At 44.3% G+C, this 24,413-nt stretch overlaps 1 protein-coding gene and 1 non-coding gene across 3 annotated transcripts in view; both read left to right on the plus strand.

Annotated features, from left to right (window-relative positions):
* CUL2 (cullin 2) overlaps positions 1–8,637 on the plus strand; it is a 69,664-nt gene extending 61,027 nt beyond the window's left edge. For both annotated transcript variants that reach the window (XM_070472023.1, XM_020872687.2), the window contains 4 exons: positions 2,912–3,114; positions 4,809–4,910; positions 7,172–7,288; positions 8,038–8,637. In XM_070472023.1, the coding sequence (XP_070328124.1) occupies positions 2,912–3,114; positions 4,809–4,910; positions 7,172–7,288; positions 8,038–8,169 (554 nt within the window). In that variant the 3' untranslated portion in view covers positions 8,170–8,637. The remainder of the gene's footprint in view (positions 1–2,911; positions 3,115–4,808; positions 4,911–7,171; positions 7,289–8,037) is intronic.
* Positions 8,638–18,287: 9,650 nt separating this feature from the next.
* On the plus strand, positions 18,288–18,391 carry LOC139036900 (U6 spliceosomal RNA). The gene has a single exon (XR_011489754.1). It is a non-coding gene; the product is annotated as a U6 spliceosomal RNA (small nuclear RNA).
* Positions 18,392–24,413: the final 6,022 nt, after the last annotated feature.

Below are 24,413 nucleotides of genomic sequence, written 5' to 3' on the forward strand. Positions count from 1 at the left end.
CAATAACTAAACCACAACTTTGTGCTTTAGGAAGAGATTCTTTGACTTGTAGTAACTGTTTCTTACGTTACAAGTGCATATCTGTTTGACAGCAGTGTTGGCTACAAGTTCTTCAGTGACCTCACCCACCACCCCCTGTGCCCCCAGATGGATAGAACTGTAGTTGAAGAAGGCTGATGTGTTTTTATAGCTCTCAGAGTAGTGTAGGGTCTAGAACATTTTTATTTCATCACTTGTTTCAACAAACTTGTTCAGTTGTCTGACTCTTTGTGACCACATGGACTCTGGTCCATGGAATTCTCCAGGCCAGAATACTGGAGTGGGTAGCCTTTCCCTTCTTCAGGGGATCTTCCCAACCCAGGAATCGAATCCAGATCTCCCACATTGCAGGTGGATTCTTTACCAGCTGAGCCACAAGGGAAGCCACATGGCAGAAAGCAAATAAGAACTAAAGAGCCTCTTGTTGAAAGTGAAAGAGGAGAGAGAAAAAGTTGACTTAAAACTCAACATTCAGAAAACTAAGATCATGGCATCTGGTCCCATCAGTTCAGTTCAGTGGCTCAGTCGTGTCCAACTCTTTGTGACCCCATGAATCGCAGCATGCCAGGCCTCCCTGTCCGTCACCAACTCCCAGAGTTTACTCACACTCATGTCCATCAAGGTCTGTGATGCCATCCAGCCATCTCATCCTCTGTCGTCCCATTCTCCTCCTGCCCCCAATCCCTCCCAGCATCAGGGTCTTTTTCCAATGAGTCAGCTCTTTGCATAAGGTGGCCAAAGTATTGGAGTTTCAGCTTCAGCATCAGTCCTTCCAGTGAACACCCAGGACTGATCTCCTTTAGGAGGGACTGGTTGGATCTCCTTGCCGTCCAAGGGACTCTCAAGAGTCTTCTCCAACACCACAGTTCAAAAGCATCAATTTTTCGGCACTCAGCTTTCTTCACAGTCCAACTCTCACATCCATACGCGACCACTGGAAAAACCATAGCCTTGACTAGACGGACCTTTGTTGGCAAAGTAATGTCTCTGCTTTTTAATATGCTATCTAGGTTGGTCATAACTTTCCTTCCAAGCAGTAAGCATCTTTTAATTTCATGGCTTCAATCACCATCTGCAGTGATTTCAGAGCCCAGAAAAATAGTCAGCTATTGTTTCCACTGTCTCCCCATCTATTTCCCATGAAGTGATGGGACCATATGCCATGATCTTAGCTTTCTGAATGTTGAGCTTTAAGCCAACTTTTTCACTCTCCTCTTTTTCATCAAGAAGCTTTTTAGTTCCTCTTCATTTTCTGCCATAGGGGTGGTGTCATCTGCATATCTAAGGTTGATATTTCTCCCAGCAATCTTGATTCCAGCTTGTGCTTCTTCCAGCCCAATATTTCTCATGATGTACTCTGCATATAAGTTAAATAAGTAGGGTGACAATATATAGCCTTGACTTACTCGTTTTCCTATTTGGAACCAGTCTGTTGTTCCCCGTCCAGTTCAAACTGTTGCTTCCTGACCTGCATATAGGTTTCTCAAGAGGCAGGTCAGGTGGTCTGGTATTCCCATCTCTTTCAGAATTTTCCACAGTTTATTGTGATCCACATAGTCAAAGGCTTTGGCATAGTCAGTAAAGCAGAAATAGATGTTTTTCTGGAACTCTCTTGCTTTTTCGATGATCCATCGGATGTTGGCCATTTGCTCTCTGGTTCCTCTGCCTTTTCTAAAACCACCTTGAACATCTGGAAGTTCTGGTCCCATCACTTCATGGCAAATAGATGGGGAAACAGTGGAAACAGTAAGAGACTTTATTTTGGGGCCATGAAATTAAAATATGCTTGCTCCTTGAAAGAAAAGCTATGACCAACCTAGATAGCATATTAAAAAGCAGAGGCATTACTTTGTCAGTAAAGGTCCATCTAGTCAAGGCTATGGTTTTTCCGGTGGTCATGTATGGATGTGAGAGTTGGACTGTAAAGAAAGCAGAGCGCCGAAGAATTGATGCTTTTGAACTGTGGTGTTGGAGAAGACTCTTTGAGAGTCCCTTGGATGGCAAGGAGATCCAACCAGTCCATCCTAAAGGAAATCAGCCCTGAATATTCACTGGAAGGACTGATGCTGAAGCTGAAACTCCAGTACTTTGGCCACCTGATGCAAAGAACTGACTCATTGGAAAAGATCCTGATGCTGGGAAAGATTGAGGGCAGGAGGAGAGTGGGACGACAGAGGATGAGATGGCTGGATGGCATCACCAACTCAATGGACATGAGTTTGAGTAAGCTCTGGGAGTTGGTGATAGACAGAGAGGCCTGGCATGCTGCGATTCATGGGGCCGCAAAGAGTTGGACACGACTGAGCGAGTGAACGGAACTGATTTCAGCAAAATAATGAAACTGCCTGTTTGTCTCTCCTCACATTTGTGTTTGTTTCTAGATGATTACTGGGGAGAAAGACTTAATTTATGAGACAAAATAGCATTGTTATAGTTTAGCAGAAATTATGCTTTAGCCAGAGCTGCAATAGAGGTGTCCTCCTCCAGGCACAAACCTTCCCTGGGGTAGACGAGATAGACACAGGAGGCAGTTGCTGGTAGCAGACTGTCATGTTCTCTTTCTGTCTGTTTCTCTTCCACCTCCACTTCTTACTGTTTTTTCTGCCCAAGTCTTAGCTTTCCTAGTAACTATTTGATAGCTTAACTGTGATTATACTAGATACCCCAGACTAATACCCCTCCACTCAATTCTCCCTCCTCCCGCATTCCCTCAGCAAACAAATACTACATTGCTAGCAGGAATAACTTTTCAATAATTAAGTTCTTAGTTCACTCTTTCAAGAGAAAATATTGGAAATAATTATTTATCAGGTAATTTTGGAATGCTTCTTTGAGTGATCAGCTTATTGTCCCAACTTTGTCTTAATTATAGGTGAAGTTAAAATGAACTATTTGGGCAAACCATACGTAGCTATGGTTACAACATACCAAATGGCAGTTCTCCTTGCCTTCAACAACAGTGAAACCGTCAGCTATAAAGAGCTTCAAGACAGCACTCAGATGAATGAAAAGGAATTGACGAAAACAATCAAATCATTACTCGATGTGAAAATGATTAACCATGATTCAGAAAAGGTATGGGGTAATACTTTTAGAAATTTAAGTATTATAGACAATAAAGCTTCATGGGACATTGGCAGTTTTAAAAGTAAGGTTATAATCGTTAATGCCCTTTGTACTTTGCAGCGCTTGAAAGCTGTGTTGCTTCAGGCTCTTTCAGTGTCGCAGAGAAGGCTCTGTCAGTTGGTACTCATGTGCCCTTTGTTAATCAGTTTTGTGTATCTTGTGACAGCTCACTGAAAAATTATTTAAGAGTTGACATCAGAAGGATTCTGATTAATTGAGGTTTTAAACCTGTAGTCATAAGTTTTCCTGGGCTCCTCTGTGTGTCTAGTTAATGTTTAATTACGTGGTTCTATGATAGGCAGTGAGAGCTTGTTGATGTCTAGTCTGTGTGTATTTACAATGTGTGACTCCCGTCTCAGATGCTGTCACTCTCACATTTAATTTAGAGTCCTAAACTCTAGGATTCAACTCAACCCCATATAGTTTCAGTATCTGTCACGGGACTAGCAAACTGATAGTACATTTCTTTATTTCCTTATAACTTTTTTCCCCTGGTAACATGTTTTTGTTGTTATAGTATCTCATAGATAGTTGAATAGTTAAAAAAGCAACAGATGTGGGTTCAACCTCCTGTTTCAGATTATTGTGCCTGTAAGAAAAACTTTCAAATGATGTTGTGTTTTTATTTTAGTTCATGGCCTACACCAGTTCATCTTGCTAGAGATGACGTTTGTAGCCTCTGAATGGCATGCCTGCTGTAATTCAAATCAAGCTTTTCTTAATTTTGAGAAATGATTAATTTTTCTGACTTCAGAAACTTAGCAGAATATTGAATTCTTAATATTAAATATTAGAGTTTTAATTAATTTTGAGTAAACACTTTTAAGATTAAAATTTAAGTTTAAATTTTTAAGCTTAATTAAAATGCTTAAAAAGGTAAGTAGTTTTCTAAAGCATGTTATATATTTTTGCTGCTCAGTAATGTACAAAATAAGTATTGATAGGTTTTATGCACATTAAATGTGAAATACAAAGCTGTCATTTCTTTAATAGACATTTTGTGGTTATTACGGAGAAAGTGCCATCTGCCAAGTGCTCCATGGTCCTGCTGGTGGAGAAATTCCAGTGTATGACAAAAGTGGCTTTCTTAAGCTTAAGAGCTAAAGATTGGCTTAACAGCTTCCACTTGAGAAGAGACCACTGGCTTCTGGCAGAGTGGATAAAATGTGCATTACAGGGTAATGTCGGAATTGCACTAGGTGGTAGGGAAGTGAGCTTGTGTGCCATTGAAACCAGCCAGCTTCTATCGTTAGGTTATTTTTAATTGGTGGTTCGTTATTGTAGCATTCAAAAAAAATTTGGTTATTTGGTTTTTCAAAATGTAATGAAAAAATTCTGAGCCTTGGTATTTAATAAAAATTAAAATGTTAAAATTCTGCTAAACAGTTGAGCCAGAAAAAGTTTTGCTGAATCTAAGCTGATTAAAATTCTATCAAGTGTAAAATTAGGAAAGAGTTGTTTTCTCCTTCACAGTTTGACAAAAAACGATTATTTTCTCTTAAATAATATTTATAATATAAGAGATTATGAGAGTTCAGTGTTTTTTGCTTGGTCATTATTTAACTTCATGGCGTGTTATTTGCAGCAATTGTTATTTGATGATTTTATTTTTATAAGTGTAAATGAATTATTTTTAATTATAGGAAGACATCGATGCAGAATCTTCATTTTCATTAAATATGAACTTTAGCAGTAAAAGAACAAAATTTAAAATTACTACATCAATGCAGAAAGACACACCACAGGTAAGTGCTTTCTGATGTCATTTCTTTTGGAAATATTTAAGCATTAGATTTTATAAGCAGTAACATTGAGACCAATGCAGAATCTGCACATCAAAATTATGATACATCTTCTCTGGTTTATTCTTTGCATTGACTGGCCTCACAAACAGTATTTTAAAGTTTAAAAACAGTAGTATAATCTTAGGGAAAAGGTGTCGTAATTTAGTCATATTTGCCCTTTTGTTTTTCTCCCAGTTTTATTGAGATATAATTGCCATACATCACGGTATAAGTTTAAGATGTACAGCATAGTGACTTGATTTACATACATTGTGAGATGATTATCACAGTCGGTTTAGTGAATATTGATCATCTCATATAGAGACACACACACACACACACAGTTAAAGAAGTAGGAAAAAAGCTTGCTTGTGATGAGAACTCAGGATTTACTCTCTTAACTGCTTTCATATATAACACACAGCAGCATTAATTATATTTATCATGTTGTACATTACATCTCTAGTACTCATTTTATAATTGGGAGTCTGTACCTTCTAACTGCCTTCATCCAATTTTCCTACTCTCCCCCACCAACCCCTGCCTCTGGTAACGTCAAATGTGATCTCTTTTTCTATGAGTTTGTGTGTTTTTGAAGTATAATTGATGCTATGTTAGTTCCTGTTACACAACATAGTGATTTATTTCTGTACATTTCAAAATGATCACTATGAGAAGCCTAGTTACAATATATCACCATACAAAGATACCACATAAATTCCCCCACTCTGCACATTTCATACCCAAGACTCATTTATTTTGCCACTGGAAGTTTATACCTCTTCATCTCCCTCACCGGTTTTTCTCTTTCCCCCATCGCCCTTCCAACCACCTGTTTATTCTTTGTATCTATAACTCTGTTTTGCTGTGTTTGTTCCGTTTTTTTTTTTTAGATTTTACATATACATGAAACCATGGAGACATGTCTTTCTCTGACTTATTTCACTCGGCATGATACTTTCTAGGTCCATCTGTGTTGTTGCAAATAGCAAGATTTTATTTATTCTTTTTTTATGACTGAGTAATATACCAGTGTGTGTGTGTGTGTGTTCACCATATCTTTTTTATCCATTCATCTATTGATGGGCACTTAGATTGCTTCCATATCTTTGCTATTGTAAGTAATGCTGCAATGAACATAGTCATATTTGCTTTTAAGTTTTATTAAAATGTATGGATTCGTTTCGTATTCTTTTCAAAAATTTCTACCTTGAAGAATAATGTAATCTCTCATATTCTTCATTCATAAAATAAGGGAAAGTTTTACAACACATTTCTTTCAAAGAAAAACTTGAAAATGCTTTCAGACTTCCCTGTGCAAATGAACTGTGTGGAGATTACGTTAAAACTCAAAGTGTGATGAACTCATAGGTCTGGAGTAGAGTCCGACCTGGGATGAGCCAGTGTGCACTGTGAACACCCACTATTGACATGGTGGTGGTTCTCAGGCAGCCTGTTACATCACTGCGGATTTCTTACTGCTTCCCGTGTGCCACCCTGCCCTTGGGCTTGAGGCAGGTTGTGAAGGTATCAGATATGTCAGGCTCCTCTGGGAACTTAACTTCCCCTGCCAAGGTCAAGTGTTAATTAGTTGCTATTCAGTTTGACCCCTAAGATGATCAAGATCTCATATTCCTGTAGGCTAATGGTGATAACATGTACTAGGTTGTATTTTATCTGTTAAGCTGCTGTGAGATCCCTATTAATGTGGCATTGCCTGCTTCTGTGCCTCCCCACCACTGTCTTCCCTTGAGCTCCATGGAGAGAGGCCCTTCTGGCCCAGCCTTCCTGGCTTCTCTGCTTGAGTCAAATGGAGCCCTTCCCAGCTCTTGCCCTTGAAGCCTGATCCAGTATCCACTTGGAGCCAGTTGCTAAAGTCTGCAAGCTTTGTGGTATAAGTCTTTACTCAATCATAGGTCCGCGGTCTTGAGACTTATTAGTCTGTGTCACTTAAGTTCTACTTTCTTGACTATTTACACTGAATACAATGTACTGTAGTGTTCATTTTTTAAAAAAATAGCCTTCCCACTTTAACCTGAGAAATTATATATAACTCATCATAGGTATTCTTTTGGTAATGGTTATGTTATATTGGGCACATAATCGTATAGTTTGATTCTGAGTATTGATTGGAGATTTATTTAAACTCACAAATAAAATGAGTTAAAAACAAGTGCAGTGTCTGAGGGTCTCATTTGCTTTTTATGGGCTTCATAAAACAGGAAATGGAGCAGACGAGAAGTGCTGTAGACGAAGACCGGAAAATGTACCTCCAGGCTGCTATAGTTCGTATCATGAAAGCGAGAAAAGTACTGCGGCATAACGCCCTTATTCAAGAGGTAAAAGGGGAAAGTCCTGAAGACTTCTTGGGCAGAGGGTATTAGGATTAGGCAGTGTTTCTTTGTGAAGATGATACAGAAACCTGTGACTCCTGTATAGCATAGAAATGCTTTTTGTTACTGAAAGAGAACAGTGCTCATAAATCCAATATGAAATTCACGTTTAGATTTAGAGGTCTGAGCCTCATGACCAGTTACTGAAGGAGGTCAACCGTGTCCCCCACTCACTCACTGCTTGAATACACGCGTGTCTCCCGTTTGGTGGAGCACTGTACTGGTCGCCATGGGGTGCACATCAGTTCAGGACATGGCTTCTGCCCTTTGGGAGTTCAGTGTCGTAAGGAAGAAATGCATTACTGAAGTAATGTGTGAGTAAATACAAAATTACACTAATGTGCCACAAAGAAAAGGTATATGGTACAATGAGAGTGTATACAGGTCTTGACTCAGGGGGTGTTAGGGAAAGCTTTCTTGAGCAAGTGTTGCTTCAGCCAAGAGCCAGAAGTCGCGGAGGGATTAAATGGAAGCTCGAGGGCGTGTTTGAATAGTTAGATTAATTAGTTTGTGATTTGATTTAGTGTGTTAGGTTTGGCTGTATCTGTGCCCTTGACCATTTAAATTCCTTCACAGCCTCAACGTTAAGACTTTTCCCATAGTTTGCGTGAAAATGTATTTTTGTGCATTGCATCAGAGCTGAACAAAGTGCTCCTGGCGAGAAGAGCATTTTACCATCTGCCTCTCTCCCACAGGTGATTAGCCAGTCAAGAGCTCGATTTAACCCTAGTATCAGCATGATTAAGAAGTGTATTGAAGTCCTGATAGACAAACAGTACATCGAACGCAGCCAGGCGTCCGCAGATGAGTACAGCTACGTAGCGTGACGTGGCGCTCCTCCGGCGTGGGTATGAGAAGGTCATTGCCATCAGCATCCGGTGTGTTCCTGTGGGAGAAAGCAGGCCTGTGCCTCCATAATTTGGTCATTTGGCAGCCCCTGTTTCTCTGCTGTTTACAACATCACCAGTGCCACGTCATGAGCGTCAGAGAAAATGCCTAGAGATATTTCAAGCTCATGTCATTATGACATTTCTTAAAACTTTATTAAAAAAAAGGATGAGTGAAGTATTGCTGAAATGTGGAAATCTGGCTGGGTACCATGCTTTTTCTCCCCTTCACGTTTGCAGTTGATGTGTTTTTTTTTTTTTTTTAATGTATCTTAAAGGACATAAGATTAAAAAAAAAAAAACCCTAAATATTGTAATATGACAGATAACCTAATAATTGTATCTACATTAAAATGACAAACATGATATTGCTGCTTGTCAAATAAAAAAATAAAGAAATAGAATGCCTTTTTTATGTGGATGGGGTATCACAATGTAATGCTCAGAAATGTCCATTGAGTCGTTGTGCTCCTGTTTAAATCCTACATGAAAAGTCTCAGTTATTGTTTCTGAATGCCTTCAGCATAAAGGATGCGTTCAGCATAAATGATGTTTCTTTTTATGGATTAGAGCTACATTGGATGTGAGCCTTGTGAGGAGTGAGGGTGTCACTCTGTCTCGAGTTTCTGGTGGTGTCCTGCTGCAGCGCAGATCCGTGAGCGAGGGGCCTGTGGTGACCTCACGTCTGGCTTAGAAAGAGCCGTCATTCCCAGGTTGTGTTACTTCTCTCTCCACAGTACATCAGTTCTAATGAGGTCTGACGCCCCTCTGCTCCTTCCCTGCCCCCTTCCTCGGGGTCGTAGGTCATCCTGCGGTGCCGGTGTCTTCCTGTGCGTTCCTCCCGTACCCCTGCCTGCCTGTTACTCTCCCACCTCCTTCCATTTTAACACTAGATTCACTCCTACATCACTGATACTCTTAGCAACGCATAACCTAAATACTTTTTTTTTCCTGTATAGTGCATTACACCAGGTGCCGCTTTTATAGACATGAAAGTTCATTATTTATGTGATCAACAGCAGTATTAGAACACTCTGGTTTATTTCCACATTTGTTATCTACCCTTCCTCCACCACTACACACACATTTTTTTAAAAAGCTGAGATATTTTAAAGCATATCCTTCGTGGATCATTTCACTTGCAATATTTCAGTCTATATCTCTAACAGAAAAGGCCTGTAGAAAACACAACCACAGTTACTTTACTACACTTAACAAATAAACAATAATTACTTAATATCATCTCATACATGGCTTGTATTCCAGTTTCTCTTACTGTTGCCAAAGTGGCTTTTTCAGTTGGATTGTTTGATGGTACTTTTTCTAACTCTTGTCTCTTCAGTGTTTTAAAAAAAAATGCTGAGCTTTTAATGACTTCTCTACTGTATTTCTCATTTTCCCTTTTATCCCCTAGAGGGGAAATAATGGCAAATGATACAATATTGTACATCCACTGTCAAAAAACAAACCTTTGTTTTGATAACTTGTTGGTAAAGTTTTCCAAATTGATTCCTTTTTTCTTAAATGCTTATAAATGTTAAGTCTTATCCAGCTATCTAATTGCCAAGAAAATATATTGAAAATTTTGGAGAAAATACTTGTGCTGAGATCAACAGAAATGACTGACAGGAGTTTTTGTCCCATCTTTTTTCCATTTCTCCTGAAAGGAGACATATTGAAGGCACAGTTGTCATCCGCGAGGAAGGAGCCAAGTTCCCTTAACAGAGGCGCCTTCCGAGAGGATGGATTTCGTGCGCCTTCTGGTGAGCAGCAAGGAGCTGGGGAAGACCTGAGGCTGGGGGGTCGGGTGGGGTCAGGCAGTTGGCATCACAGCACCAGCCAAACCTTGGCACACGGCCCTGTGCTGGGTGCCCAGAGCCATGGAAGAAAGGGTCAGAACAACAGAAGGGCAAAACGAGGGAGGACGGGAAAGGCTGTCAGTGCTTTGCCTCAGAGAACAAAAGGAATGTGACCAAAACTCAGAGAAGTTAAAAAATCACGAATACTGGGGTGGTGAACATGTGAGTCAGAGATCTGGCTTAGAGCCGTACAACGTATAGCTCTTGTCAGCACTTTGTCTTTTCCTTTCGAACCCAGATATTTTCATTGCTATTGTAGGTGCACATTTATTCTAGAGTTTGGTCCAATATTGTATGACAGTTGCTCTAATATGAACAATAGAATAGACATTCTGGAGTTTGCGTTTTACCTTATAACTTATGGTCTTAATAGGATTTTATAACCTGTATATGCTACAATGCTAAAACATTTCCATTAATTTTTTTTTACCTTTATTGAATGCAGACTGTGGCTGCTGCTTCTACATGTTATTTGTTTGCAATCTTCAGATAATCCTGAAAAATAAGCAACATTCCTCTCTTTTCATAGATGAGGAAACTAGAGTGCTTTCCAGGAGTCATTGCCAGAAACTGCATAACCTGAACTTAAAACCAAGGCTAAACTGTAGACCTAATATAGTACATCCTGTGAATTAGATAGAAATAACTTCATTTTATATGTGAAGAATGATCATTTTTCCTAACTTTTCATAATAAAAGTTTGTGTTCAGTTAACTTGTGAGTAATAAACACTTCCTATTTTAGTTTCTTAAGATACTTATTTAAGCTGTAAGTATACATGGTTAAATGAGTTGGCTCAAAACCTCCTCCATCACAGGTAGGTGGACAGAGTCCTGAACAAAAGCACTTTTAACAGTCAGGCAGAGGGACGGGGTTCTCTGAGGCAGGCCATTATGTATGATTATAATAACAAAAGCAACGAAAAGAGGTCAAAGAAACTGTTCCAACATGAAGTCAGGAGTCAGATTTGGCTCTTCACAACAAAAAAAGGATATGAGCTTCTGAAACAGTAGTTGTAAGGGCAGCTGTATGCAGGCCATAGCTAAATGGGTGGGAATGAATATGGAAAGGCTCACTAGTTGAGGACCGGCGTGTTCATGGGGCATATTTAAGGCCGAATCAATAGAATCCTCATGTGAGACACAAGCCCCATTGGCTGGAGTTCATTAAAGGCGGACTTCACTGGTGGGCAGGAATGACTTTCACATTTGGTGACTGTGCTGCCTGGGAAAAGGTAAGTTTATCTCCCATGCCTCCCTCTAGGGCTCAGGCAACCCCCCATCCTTTGTCACCTAACAGCCATGCCCTGGGGCCAGGTCTTGTGTGGGTACCATGGCTCTGACCATCAGCAGCCAAGGTATGATCTGTGCCCAAGTGGGGCATTTGGACTTGTGTTGGTCAGACGTGAACACAGCGTTCCAGGTGAAGGTGCTGAGGAAGGAAACTCCTGGGCTCTTGCAGGAGGTCGGGTAGGAGAAGTTAAAGGCAGAAAATGAAGGTGGGAGAGCGCAGGGTAGGCAGCAGCGGCCAGAACACCTGCTGAGCCTGAGCGGCTGGTGTTCACACAGTTTGCTTGGGCGGGTTATATTTGTATTGGAAAAAAACGGATGACGATGTTTTTTAAAGCATAGGTGGAGAGTGCATGAATGTTTCCTTTGCTGATGCTATATAGTGTATATATTTCTATTTTTTCTTTGGTGTTTGTGAACTGTTTCAGAGTATTTGCAATTTCAGTGGGAAATGGAGACTGTGTGTGTGCAGAATGGAGGGAGGGCGGGAGACGTCCACGCAGGACGGAGGAGTCCCAGGAGGGACTGGGCAGGGAGGAGGGGGCCAGTGGCGCCCTCCAGTGGCGGCAGTAGGTAAAGCGACACCCTTCCCAGTGGACTGGGTTGAGGGCAAAGGTGAGTCAAAGAGGACCTGAGACTCTTGGCTGTTACAGCAAATACCATCCAGCGAGATGGGGCACCTGGGCAGACGCGAAGGTGGAGAAGGAGCGGGGTGAGCCTGGTTCCAGACACCCGTGATGTGTGTGAGGAGCTGGCAGGTGGCCCCAGGGGCCTGATGCTCCTGATGTAGGTGCTCTGATCCTGGACCTCAGAAGCCAATCGTAGAGGCTTCTGAATCCATCCTCATTCCCCTGACTCTGCAGCTCTTGAATTACTGTCCCGGGTAAGTGTGACTACAGAGCAGTAGGCATTTACTACCACACGAGTATAGTACATAACATCTTGATGTTTCATCTTGATGAAACCAAGAACCAACAAGAATGAGAATATGTGATCGTTTGTACATGTCTCGAGAAGTCCCTTGGACTGCAAGGAGATCCAACCAGTCCACCCTAAAGGAAATCAACCCTGAACATTTATTAGAATGACTGATGCTAAAGCTGAGGCCCCAATACTTTGGCCACCGGATATGAAGAGAGCTGGCTCATTGGAAAAGACCCTGATGCTGGGAAAGATTGCGGGCAGGAGGAGAAGGGGATGACAGAGAATGAGATGGTTGGATGCCATCACTGACTCATTGGACATGACTTTGAGCAAACTCTGAGAGATAGCGAAGGACAGGGAAGCCTGGTATGCTGCAGTCCATGGGGTTGCAAAGAGATAGGACTGATCGACTGAACATGTTCTAGGGTCTGTCTTCCTAGAACTTCAGAGAGTGGTCTTTGTCACCCTACTTGGAGGCAAGAGCATGTTCGTAGAAGTAGAGGAATTGAGCCGTAAGTCACTCCATTTTATGATTATTTCTTACGTTCACAATCTTTGTTAGCGTTAAGCGGAAACCTGGAGGGAGGAACATATCGGTGTTTTGCATTCTCCTGACAACATTAATGGTACAATTTTTCAGCAAAAGGAAGAAACATTTGAGAACTAGCTTGTGGAAAAGAACTCAAATAAGGAAGGCAGGCAGGGTTTGTTCAGTTTTCGATTCTTTATTGTTTTCTTTTTCTCTAGTGCTTACTATTTATAGTTATAGTAATTGAAGAATTGCAGCTTGTGTCAGAGGTTCACAGTCCAGGGGAGGGTGGGTAAAGCGAATGGGTTGCTAATTTTATCCCTTGTGGTTAGTTCGGTATTTTCCTTGGAAGAACTTTGGGGTTATAGGAAAATGATGGAAATGTTTTGTGATTTTTGTAACCGCCCTGTTGAGGTATCATTCGCTTTGTGGGATTGCCTACCTCAGCACTGCACTGACAGCCTGACCTCAGAGTGGGTGGGCTTTATTAGTTTATCCTTTGGGGAAGAAAGGACAAGTTTGAAAAGCAAAGATCTTTCAACAGAAATAAGCTGGTTTAGCATCAACTGTACCTAATTTTGGCCACCTGATGCGAAGAACTGACTCGTTGAAAAAGACCCTGATGCTGGGAAAGATTGAAGGCAGGAGGAGAAGAGGACAACAGAGGATGAGATGGCTGGATGGCATCACTAACTCAATGGACATGAGTTTGAGCAAGCTCCGGGAGTTGGTGATGGACAGGGAGGCCTGGCATGCTCCAGTCCATGGTGTCGCAAAGAATCAGACACGAGTGAGGGACTGAACTGAACTGAACTGAACTGAACCTAACATGTCCAAGGAGGTCACCCATGCAGCAGAAGTGCCCTGATAGAGAAAAAGCTGAATGCTGAATAGGAAAAAAGAAAGGCTGTTTTAGGTGTTTATATACTGCTGAGGTGACTAAATTAAAATCTATGCTGTGCATGGAGGAAACTTGGGAGGCACTTTGTTTAGACTGTACATTTTACAATACCCATCTCTCAAGGTTGGCAGCCAAGAAAGATACCAGCCCTGCAGCCCCCTGGTGCAATGGTAAACTGGTCGTGCAGTGGGATAGGAAGGGGCCAGGACGGGTGGGGTGGGGGGACATGCAGTCCCTGATTGCACAGCACCTGCTCCACCTGGCTTGCCCCCCAACCCCCAGCACTGCCCCATGGAGCAGGGTGAGAGGAAGAGGTGTCCGCAGCCTAGCCCACTGCCTCTGCCCTCTTCCCTGCTGGCATCAGCCCAGGTCCAATCGGAGAGAGCCTATTTGTATTCCCAAGGAGACGGCACCTCCAGGAGGCCAGCCTTGCTCTGGACAAGTCAGGCAGGCTCACTGCTGATCCAGTCACTTAAATCCCAGCTGGCTCCCTCCGAAAGCTCCGACACGAATTGGAATTCCTTGTAGCTGCCGATCCCAGAAGCAGCACTCAAGGACCAGGCTGCTAGCTGATGCATCTTTGTCTCTGTCAGACCATCACTCCTTCCAGGGGTGATTCTCAAGAGGCAAGGATGGGGCCAACCAGGAAGCTCAGGGAACTCGGCGGAGCACTGTGCTGGGGTTTCTACACTGGAGGGGTGCGAGGTGTGATGTGAACTCGGAGGATTGGGGTCAGTCCTTTTCTGCCTGAAGGACTTACTTCATTAACTGCTTTGTTTTGCATTGGGTGAGTGTGTATGTTCATTTTCATTAGACTCATGCTGTCTTTGGTTGCATACTGATTGTTGTTGAGTCGCTCAGTCGTGTCCGACTCCTTTGTGACCTGGTGGACTGTAGCTCGCCAGGCGCCTCTGTCCATGGGATTCTCCAGGCAAGAATACTGGAGTGGGTTGCCATTTCCTTCTCCAGGGGATCTTCCCAACTTAGGGATTGAACCTGCATCTCCTGCATTGGCCGGCAGGATGCTTTACCACTGAGCCACCAGGGAAACCCACTTACTGTTCCTGCTTACTGCACTGTGTTGGATAGTGTCCCCCCAAACTGCATGTCTACCCAGAACCTCTGAATGTGACCTCGTTTGGAAATAGGGTCTTTGCAGTTGTAATCAAGCTAAGTTGAGGTCATGCTGGGTTAGTGTGAGCACTGATACAATGATGGGGTCCTTATAGGAAGGTCATGCTGGGTTAGTGTGAGTGCTGATACAATGATGGGGTCCTTATAGGAAGGTCATGCTGGGTTAGTGTGAGTGCTGATACAATGATGGGGTCCTTATAGGAAGGTCATGCTGGGTTAGTATGAGCCCTGATACAATGATGGGGTCCTTATAGGAAGGTCATGCTGGGTTAGTGTGAGCCCTGATACAAATGATGGGGTCCTTATAGGGAAAGGGAAGTTTGGACACAGACACACAGGAGAGGCAGCCATGTGAAGACAGAGGCAGAGATTGGAGTGATGCAGCCATGAGTATCACAAACAACCAGCAGAACCTGGGAGAGGCAAGACCTTCCACATGGGTATTAAAATTTCCAGAAAGAAACAAGAGCCAGGCAGAGGAGAAGCAAAAATAATAAATTCCTCTGTGCTAAAAAAGACGAGTGCTCAAAGCAAGTACATTTACCGAGGCTGGATTAATAAAACAGCCACTTAAGGAATATCCTGGTAAAAATTCCTGAATTTCAAGGAAAAAGAGAAAAATCTCTCGCACTCTGGACTAAAAGGGAAAGAATCAGCTTGCACCGAATTTGTCTTCCAAAACACTGAAAGCCAGAAACAGTGGAATAACATTTAAAACTGCTCAGAGGAAAGAAGCCAAGATTACTGTGCAACCATTAAGGTAAAAGGCGAATATTCTTTATGCAAAGATTCAGAGAATAAATCGCACATCTGCTTCCATTTGATGAAAATACTGGAGAACTCTATAATCAGACTATAAATAAAGCAGAAAAAAAAAAAAAAAGACCTCAAGGTTGGAGTGATGGGCAAGGAGCTTTGCAGAGGGCGTGTTGTGATACATGTAAAATGATACCATGGTCAAGAGTGTGTACCGTGCGTGCTAAGGACCTTAGAATAGAAACAATTCTACGAGCAAAAACCATAATAGTAGCCGGGAAATAAAAGCACTAAACTACCTGGTGGAGCAGGGGCCCCCGTGTCCCATCGGGGCCTGGGAGCTTGCAGGGCAGCTGTAATGTTCTCAAGGTTTCTTACTGATGAAGGAGTGGAGTTTTGTGGTGGAAAGACATCATCTTGCTCTGCATTTCTGTTGTTACTTATAGTGGTAGAGAAATAGGTGTCCATTGTACCAGGTATAGACTGGTATCCACTAGTGAAATGGGAAATTATGGTAGAATTTTCACGTCTGGTTTAGAAAAATTAGTCTAAGTGATGCCCAAGACTGGAATGGTGATGGACCCACTTCTGGCTGAAGTCGCCAGGTCAGAGCAGCAGAGGACACAGAGACCCATGGTTTCCAGCTCCTCTCCCTTCCCTGTGCCTCCTGGAGGAACCAGGGCCCGAGTCCAACCCATTCCAGGCAAGTACCTGGAGGCCCAGCTGCAGGGTGATGTTTTGTCACCATTTGCAAAAAGGAAAATTAAGAAAATCCATTCTTTGTTTAGGGTTTGCCCTTTTGGTAGTGTCGGGGGGGGGGGGGGGGGACGGTGAATATTCCTTTTTTTTTTTTTTTTTTGTAATTTCCAGCATGCAGAAATGTTGGAAGCATAACACAAAGACCTCTGTGATGCCCCCTCTCAGATGCGCCAATTATTTACATTTTGCTCAGTTTGGCTTATTATTTACCTATGGAAACCTTCTTCCTGAACTGTTGAGAATAAGGGGCTGAGCCTGTACCCGTGTGCCCCTGAATAGCCGAGTGTGTTCTCTTGTGTGAGCACAGGGTGATCAGAAGCAGGAGGCAGCATTTATACAGCACCCCTAATGACAACCTCCATTCACGTTTCATGTTTTTCTCATCTGGAATGGAAGCCCAGATCAGGCAGTATCATTTCTCTTCGGTCTGTTTCAATGTGGAAACATTTTTCAGTATTTCTTCATCCTTTGTGAGCTGATGAAAGGCAGGAGGCAGTTCTACAGAATGTGTCTGAGAAGGAGACGCGCCCTGGCACCGAGGCGCTGGCAGCTGCCGTCGGCTGGGCGCCGGTGGTGCTCTCGGGAGGCCAGCACCCACAGGAAGGGCTCGGTGTCCTCCTGCTGAGCCCCAGCCGTCTCGCAGAACCCCAGGGCCACTCTGTGACCACGCTGGATCGTGGCAAAGACAAACCACCCTATAATCATGTCTGAAGACAGACAAAACATGACCATTGCCAAAGCCACAATGTACCAGATGCCCCCTCTGGCTAGTGAGTGATGGCTTCTCTAGTCTGCCCTCCCTGTAGACAGGACAGAAACCTCCAGGTTCCTCTGTCCATGGGATTCTCCAGCTAAGAATACTGGAGTGGGTTGCCATGCCAACCCAGGGATCAAACCCGTCTCTTACATTTCCTGCATTGTCAGGCAGGTTCTTTACCACTAGTGCCACCTGGAAAGCCTGTACCAAATCCTGTCCTCCTAATATGTTAGGTCCTCCTGACATGCTTTGTTCTGATGAAGAATAAGGCCAGCTTGTCCAAACACAGGGATGCTCCTGGTCATCTTTTTTATGGTTTTATTTTTAATTGGAGGATAATTGCTTTGCAATATTGTGTTGGTTTCTGCTGTATAACAATGGGAATCAGTCATAAGTATACATAAATTCCCTCCCTCTTGAACCTCTCTTCCACTCTCCCCCACCCCACCCCTCTCCCTTGTCACAGGGCACCAGGAGCTCCTGGTCATCTTTGATTTATCCTCTCAAGTGAGGCCCCAAGATACTTGGGACAGCGTTTTGAAATAAATAAATTCTCTATGTGTGGACTTTTAAAAATCTGTTGTGTGATCCCAGGCTGACTTCTTATTGGCATCACGTTCACGTCTCATCATGTGCCTCCTGACGTGCTGGAACAGGATGACCTGAAAAGGAAGTAATCCGTGGAGCAGAGATTCGCTCTGTGAGAGAGGAGGATGGACAGGCATCTGGAGCAAGCCTGGGCGCATTCCTCAGGTCTCTTTTACGATGCAGTCCTTGAAGAACAGGTTGAACTCTTGCTCCCAAAGATAAGATCAACTTTGCAGAGGAAATGTCAAAAATTGAAGAAATCAGAACAAAGCCGTTATTAATCATCCCTTCACCTCAGGTAGCTGTTTCAAATACATCCTGCATGCAACCTACCATAGTCAATACTAAGGCTATGAGAAAACAGTGGAGCAGTTCTTACCCTCAAGCAACTCACAGTCTGATTATATTAAGTTGATAATTAAGTGTGCCAGGGTATTGTGGAAGGTGAAGGTGCATGTTCAAAGATGACTTCCTGGGGAAATGATGCTACAGGGTAGGAACTAAGCCTACCGATGGCCCACAGGACACAATAAAGACTGTTTTCAGTAAAGAATGAATGACAGTGCTCGCTTCGGCAGCACATATACTAAAATTGGAATGATACAGAGATTAGCATGGCCCCTGCGCAAGGATGACACTCAAATTCGTGAAACGTTCCATATTTTTGCTGATTCATGTCAGTGTATGACAAAAACCACTACAATATTGTAAAGTAATTAGCCTCCAACTAATAAATATAAATGGAAAAAAACCCAAAAACCAAAAAAAAGAATGAATGATGGGGGACTTCCCTGGTGGTCCAGGGACTAACACTCCACGCTCCCAAAGCAGGGAGCCTGGGTTCAATCCCTGGGTGGAGAACTAGGTGCCACGTGCCACAACAAAAGATCTCACATGCCAAAACTAAGACCTAGCACGGCCAAATAAATAAGTAAGAAAGAATAGTGACTCCTCTGTACTACTAGGTCTGGGCTGAACTACTTAATACCCCAATCGCCTGACTAAAGCCAGGAGAAAGCCAGACAATGTGTTTGAAAAACAGTCTTCCTGAAAGCCTCAAAGAACCAGGCAGGGAAGAGTCACGGGGACAAGGTCTGGAATGAGATAGGAATCAAGGGAATGAAGTTCCCAGGCAAAAGCAGTCCCTGGCCTTCATCCCCAGGTTCCTCATCTCAGCAGTGCTGTCTTAGTTACCCTCCTGTAGAGTGCACGCTCCATCAGGGCAGGTACGTGGCTGCCTGGACCGCCCATGAGGCTGGGGCTCTGCCGGCCTGGGCCCTCGGACCGGGGGCTCCATGATCACTGTCTGAGGCTGCATGGTCTCACCTCCACCTTGACTGGCAAGGTCACAGGGTCCCTCCTCCTTTCTGGGGTCCCACCCCTTTGCCTGTGAATGGCTCTTTTCCAGAGGTCCATGGCTCTCTGATCTCTGTCCCTCTCTGATCTCGGGACTGGGTCCTGGGCCCTGCGACCCAGAGTTGCTGTGAAGTGGATAGACAGGGGAACAGCCTCCCTGCCCTCCTTCCTCCGCCACTTTCTCAACAGAAGGTAGAAGTTTGGGGAGGGGGGTGTGGATTGGCCCAATTATACTCTGTGCCAGGGTCTGCTTCCTGCATTTCCCTCTGTATTTTTAAATTTTTTTATTTATTGATTTTTGGCCTTGCCAAACAGCTTGTGGGATCTTAGTTCCCTAATCAGGGATTGAATCCGTGCCCCAGAGGTGGAAGCACCAGGGAAGTCCCCCTCTCCAGTATTTTAAAATAATTTAAATCTAGAATCAACCCCCTGAGGTGGTTATCATGAGGCCTTTATATTGGAAAGTGAGCTGAGGTTTAGAAGAGGTGAGCTGGGTCTCCACCCTCCACTCACCTGGCTGCCCCCGAGGGAATTCCTGGCGGGCCTAGCATCTGCCTCTCTCCCCAGTTTGAAGCTGGCTTCTACTTCCTGAGGCTCAGGTCTTGAGCAGGTGGTTGAGCCTCCCTGGAAGTTAGGGAACTGGGTGGGGCCCCACCTCCCTGCCGGCTGCTGTCAACAGGCCCGGGGAGCCGAAGCGGAGGACCATGCTGGCTCAGGGCAGGGTTCAGGGCTGGGAGTTGGGATGGGTGGCAGCCTCTGCCCTGTCCCCTCACCAGGTTTGAGGACCTGGGCCAGTGGGGGCCTCAGACAGGAGAGCTGGCTGAGGGCCCTCATATGCACTGGGACCTTGGGGAAGATGGGAGTCCGAGGCCTGCAGAGAGCTTCATAAGCCAGGAGTCCCCAGCCACAGGACATGTGATGGAGGACATTCCTAAAGGGCGCTGGACACGCCAGAGCCCCCCTCCTCTGACCCTCAGGCCCCTTCTACGACCTTTTCTAGTTCCGCCTCAGGCCATGCTTCGCTCCTGAGTGTTGTTTGATGCCTCGGTTCAGAAGAGGCTGGACTCGTCCCAAGGTCTCTCTCTTTCCCCTGCTTCTCCTCTCAGGGCCTCTCGGCTGTCATCTCTTTACTGAGTGTGGCTGTTGCCTCCTTTCTGTCCCTTCCTTTTCATCTCTGAGCCGATTCAGATCAAAATCCTGCTCTTTCTTCAGAGCCTGCGGTCACGGCCTTAATAGGAACTATTCCTGCCTTCAGGGTCTTCTCACAGGTTTGACCCTATTTGACCCTATTTACCCCATGAGAGTTGGACCGTAAAGAAAGCTGAGTGCTGAAGAATTGCTTTTGAACTGTGGTGTTGGAGAAGACTCTTGAGAGTCCCTTGGACTACAAAGAGATCAAACCAGTCAATCCTAAAGGAAATCAGTCCTGAATATACATTGGAAGGACTGATGATGAAGCTGAAGCTCCAATACTTTGGGCACCCGATGGCGAAGAGATGACTCATCGGAAAAGACCCTGATGCTGGGAAAGATTGAAGGTAGAAGAAGGGGACGACAGAGAATGAGATGGTTGGATGGCATCACTGACTGGATAGACATGAGTTTAAGCAAGCTTCAGGAGCTGGCGATGGACAGGGAAGGCTGTGTGTTGCAGTCCATGGGATCACAAAGAGTAGAACACAGCTGAACACCTGAACGGACCCCACTGAGGGCTTCCCAAGTGGCGCTAGTGGTAAAGAACCCACCTGCCAACGCAGGAGACGTCAGAGATGAGAGTTTGATTCTGGGGTTAGGAAGATCCCCTGGAGGAGCGCATGGCAACCCACCCCAGTATTCTTGCCTGGAGAATTTCATGGACAGAGGAGCCTAGCAGATTGCAGTCCATAGGGTCGCAACGAGATGGACACAACTGAAGTGCTTTAGCATGCACACACCCTACTGAACCCCCGTGCGTACCTGATTCTCCTTTATTTCACAAACTTCTTGACTCTGAACTTGGTTTCCCCAGTGAGTGCTCATTTCAACTCAACAAACATTCCTTGAGATTCCAGGAGAGTTTCAGTCTTTGCCTTCAAGAAACCTTTAAATTTGTAGTAAAAATAAGACACTTCCACAGGAGATCAAAATATGTGATGTGGTGAATATTTCAGCTGATGAAGAAGCAAAGTGCTACTGGAGCCGAGAGGGAGAGACTAGTTCCAAATGAGTAGGGGGAAAGGGGTAGGGCAGGTCTGGGAAGGCTTCTTGGAGGAGGTGGCACTGAGCTGGGCTTGAACGCTTCAGAAAGTCCAGAAGGGTGGAAGAGGACACTGGACAGAGGGAAGGTGTGCTTGGGGAGTCACTAGCTTTCCACTATGGCTCAAGTACAAGTTGAGAGAGAAAGAGGGAGATAGAGATAGGATATTATCAAAGGAAGGTCGAAATGATGTCATTGATAGTCTTAGGTCAAGTTCAGAAGCTTAAACTTTTATGGAAAAAGAGGAACCAGAGAAGAATTTTGAGTCAAGAAATGCCCAAGACTCAACCTGGAAGGCATTCTTTTCCCCAGTCACCAAGTCTACATCCTCAACTGCTTTAAGAAGTGAGCAAGTCTCTCCATCCGTTAGGTCACCACACCTCCGTTCAGCCGCCACTTTCCCTCACCTGGATGGGCACGGCACTGTCCTAACTAGTTCTCCAATCTCCGGATGCCCCTCTGGCATGTCCACTCCTAATGTACTCCTCCCCCAGGAACCACACTGGGTCTTTGCCAAAGTGCAGATGCAATCGTGTCCATTTTCCGGCCTTGTGACTTGTGGAGGCTTCACGTTATTCTCAGGATAAAGCCAACATTCCTTACATATTACACACCTGTTCTTTCCTGTGTCTTGCCATTCCTGCCACCTTACTAACTAGTTTCTAATTCTGTATTCCCTTTCTTCATGGGGATGCCCCCTCCACTCATCAACTTGCTTGACCCCAGGGGTCTCTGGGTCAAAGTTCAGCTCCGGTGCCATCCCCCCACCCCCCCAGGGACCTGGCTTCCTGCTGTTTTAACACTTATCACACAGTGTTGAAATGGGCTGTTGATTTATTATTTTCCCCTACTCTCTGATTTATAATCGGATCTGCATTCCCATAGAGCAGGTGCTTGGGACAAAAAAAAAAAAAAAAAAGTGTTCTCAAATGTGTGAATAAGTGTTCACTTTCTCCCTAGACTGACTGACCTCTCCTGCCGACAGGCTCCATGCCCTCTGGACAAATTATTTGCTCCTGTTTCTTCATCTCTTCTTTTCTTTGCCTCTCTCTCTACAGTGATGACTATGGTCCTGTAGGAAGAGAACACACAAAGTCATTTCCAGATAACATCTCTGTGAAAATTCTGGAGTGAAAAGCCAAATGGTTAACAGCGGTGGCCTCTGGGCAGTGGGGCAGGGGATGATAGTGTATTGGTTCCATTTTCTCTAATTGCTTAAATAGACTATATTTTGTAGTGGGAAAAATACTCTTTTTTTCTTTTCTCTCTCTTTTTTTTTAGTTAGAAAGACTTAAAAAGCTTAGTTTCAGGCAGAATAGTATGTATATTAAATGGCTATCTGTCTAGAAAAAGAAAATCAGAAAAAACATATATTTATAAAATCTCTCTTGAAGGACATATAGATGGGCAATGTCAATCACTTCCTTGAAGGGGAGCTAAGAGGCCAGGGCCTGGGGAGGCAGGCTTTTCACCAAGTCCCTAAGTACGTTTTGGAGCTTCCCAGATGGTTCAGGGGTAGGGAATCTGCCTGCTAATACAAGAGATGCAGGTTTGATCCCTGGGTTGGAAAGATCCCCTGGAAATGCTTTCAGGGCTTCCCTCATAAGCTCAGTTGGTAAAGAATCTGCCTGTAATGCAGGAGACCCCAGTTTGATTACTGGGTTGGGAAGATCCGCTGGAAAAGGGATAGGTTACCCACTCCAGCATTTTTGGGCTTCGCTTGTGGTTCAGCTGGTAAAGAATCCGCCTGCAATACGGGAGCCTGGGTTCGATCCCTGGGTTGGGAAGATCCCCTGAAGAAGGGAAAGGCTACCTGCTCCAGTATTCTGGTCTGGAGAATCCCTTGGGCTACAGTCCATGGGGTCGCAAAGTTTCGGACACGACTGAGTGGCTTTCACTTTCCAGTATTCTTGCCTGGGAAAATCCCATGGACAGAGGAGCCTAGCAGGACTACAGTCCATGGGGTCGCAATGAGTCAGATATGACTTCGTGACAGAAAAAATAAGAAAGTACATTTTGGATTTTGAACCATGGGCAAAAGATAGAGTGCGATTGCAAAGAGTTGAGTTTGACTTTTAACCCGCAGATGACCGAGGGAACCTCCCTTTGCCCATCTGTGAAATGCAGGAAACACATGAAGGGTCACAGATGGTCCGTGATGGAAGAGTGGGCTCTAGGGCGCCACCCGGAGACGGGCCGGGGCCTCTGCTCCCCTAGCGCTGCCTCCCTCTCACCCTTGCTTGTCCTCCAAATGAAGCTGTCAAGGCCAAGCTGTGTCTGCCAACTCCCCCTGAGTTGTCCGCCTTGGCTCCCTGCCTGTTGGAACACAGCTAATAGCGTGGAGCGAAAGCCACCCTTGGAGGCGCTGGGCATCTCGGAGCGGCCAGACAGCTCTTTGTGTTTTCTCAGGCTCTCAGCTTGCCAGCTGGTTCCACACATTAGAAATATTTTGGGTCGGCACTGCAGTTTTCAACCACACAGATTCGTTTTGTTTCATGACTACTTCCTTATAATAGCTCTGGGAAAAACTGCGCTGGGCCCCATCCCAAACCACGTCCCTGGCGTGGCCAGCTACGTTCAAGATGGTGTCTTTGGGTAGAATAGTAAAAGAAGCCGAGATTTCCTGCAACTTACTAGGATTTGGTCTGGAAAAAAAGGAGTGTTTGGGTTGAGTTTCTCAAGGGCTGTCATCACCACGACCTTCAAGCTGTTTGAGGCAGGAAGAGGAGCTTAATTTGCCATGTTCCTGCCTGTTTAGATATTCCTGTTTTTCTCTGCAGCCCCGTGGATTTCTTTCTCCTGTTCGTGGATATTTATTGAGTGTTGATGAGAAGTACTTTCTTTGTTGACTGGGATAGAGCTGCCAGATTTGGCAAATAAAAATACAGGGCACTGGTTAAATCATAATTTCAGATAAACAACCAATTTTTTTTTAATATGTCTCATGCAATAATTGGGGCACATATGCATTAAATATTATTCATTATTTTAGAATGTCCCATGTAATATTTTCATACTTAAGCTAAAAATTATTCATTGTTGATCTGAAATTCAGATTTAACCTTAATTCGGTTAAGGTTGTATTCTCTCTGGCAA

Source organism: Odocoileus virginianus, chromosome 9 (genome assembly GCF_023699985.2).
Source record: "Odocoileus virginianus isolate 20LAN1187 ecotype Illinois chromosome 9, Ovbor_1.2, whole genome shotgun sequence".
NCBI classification, from domain to species: Eukaryota; Metazoa; Chordata; class Mammalia; order Artiodactyla; family Cervidae; genus Odocoileus; species Odocoileus virginianus.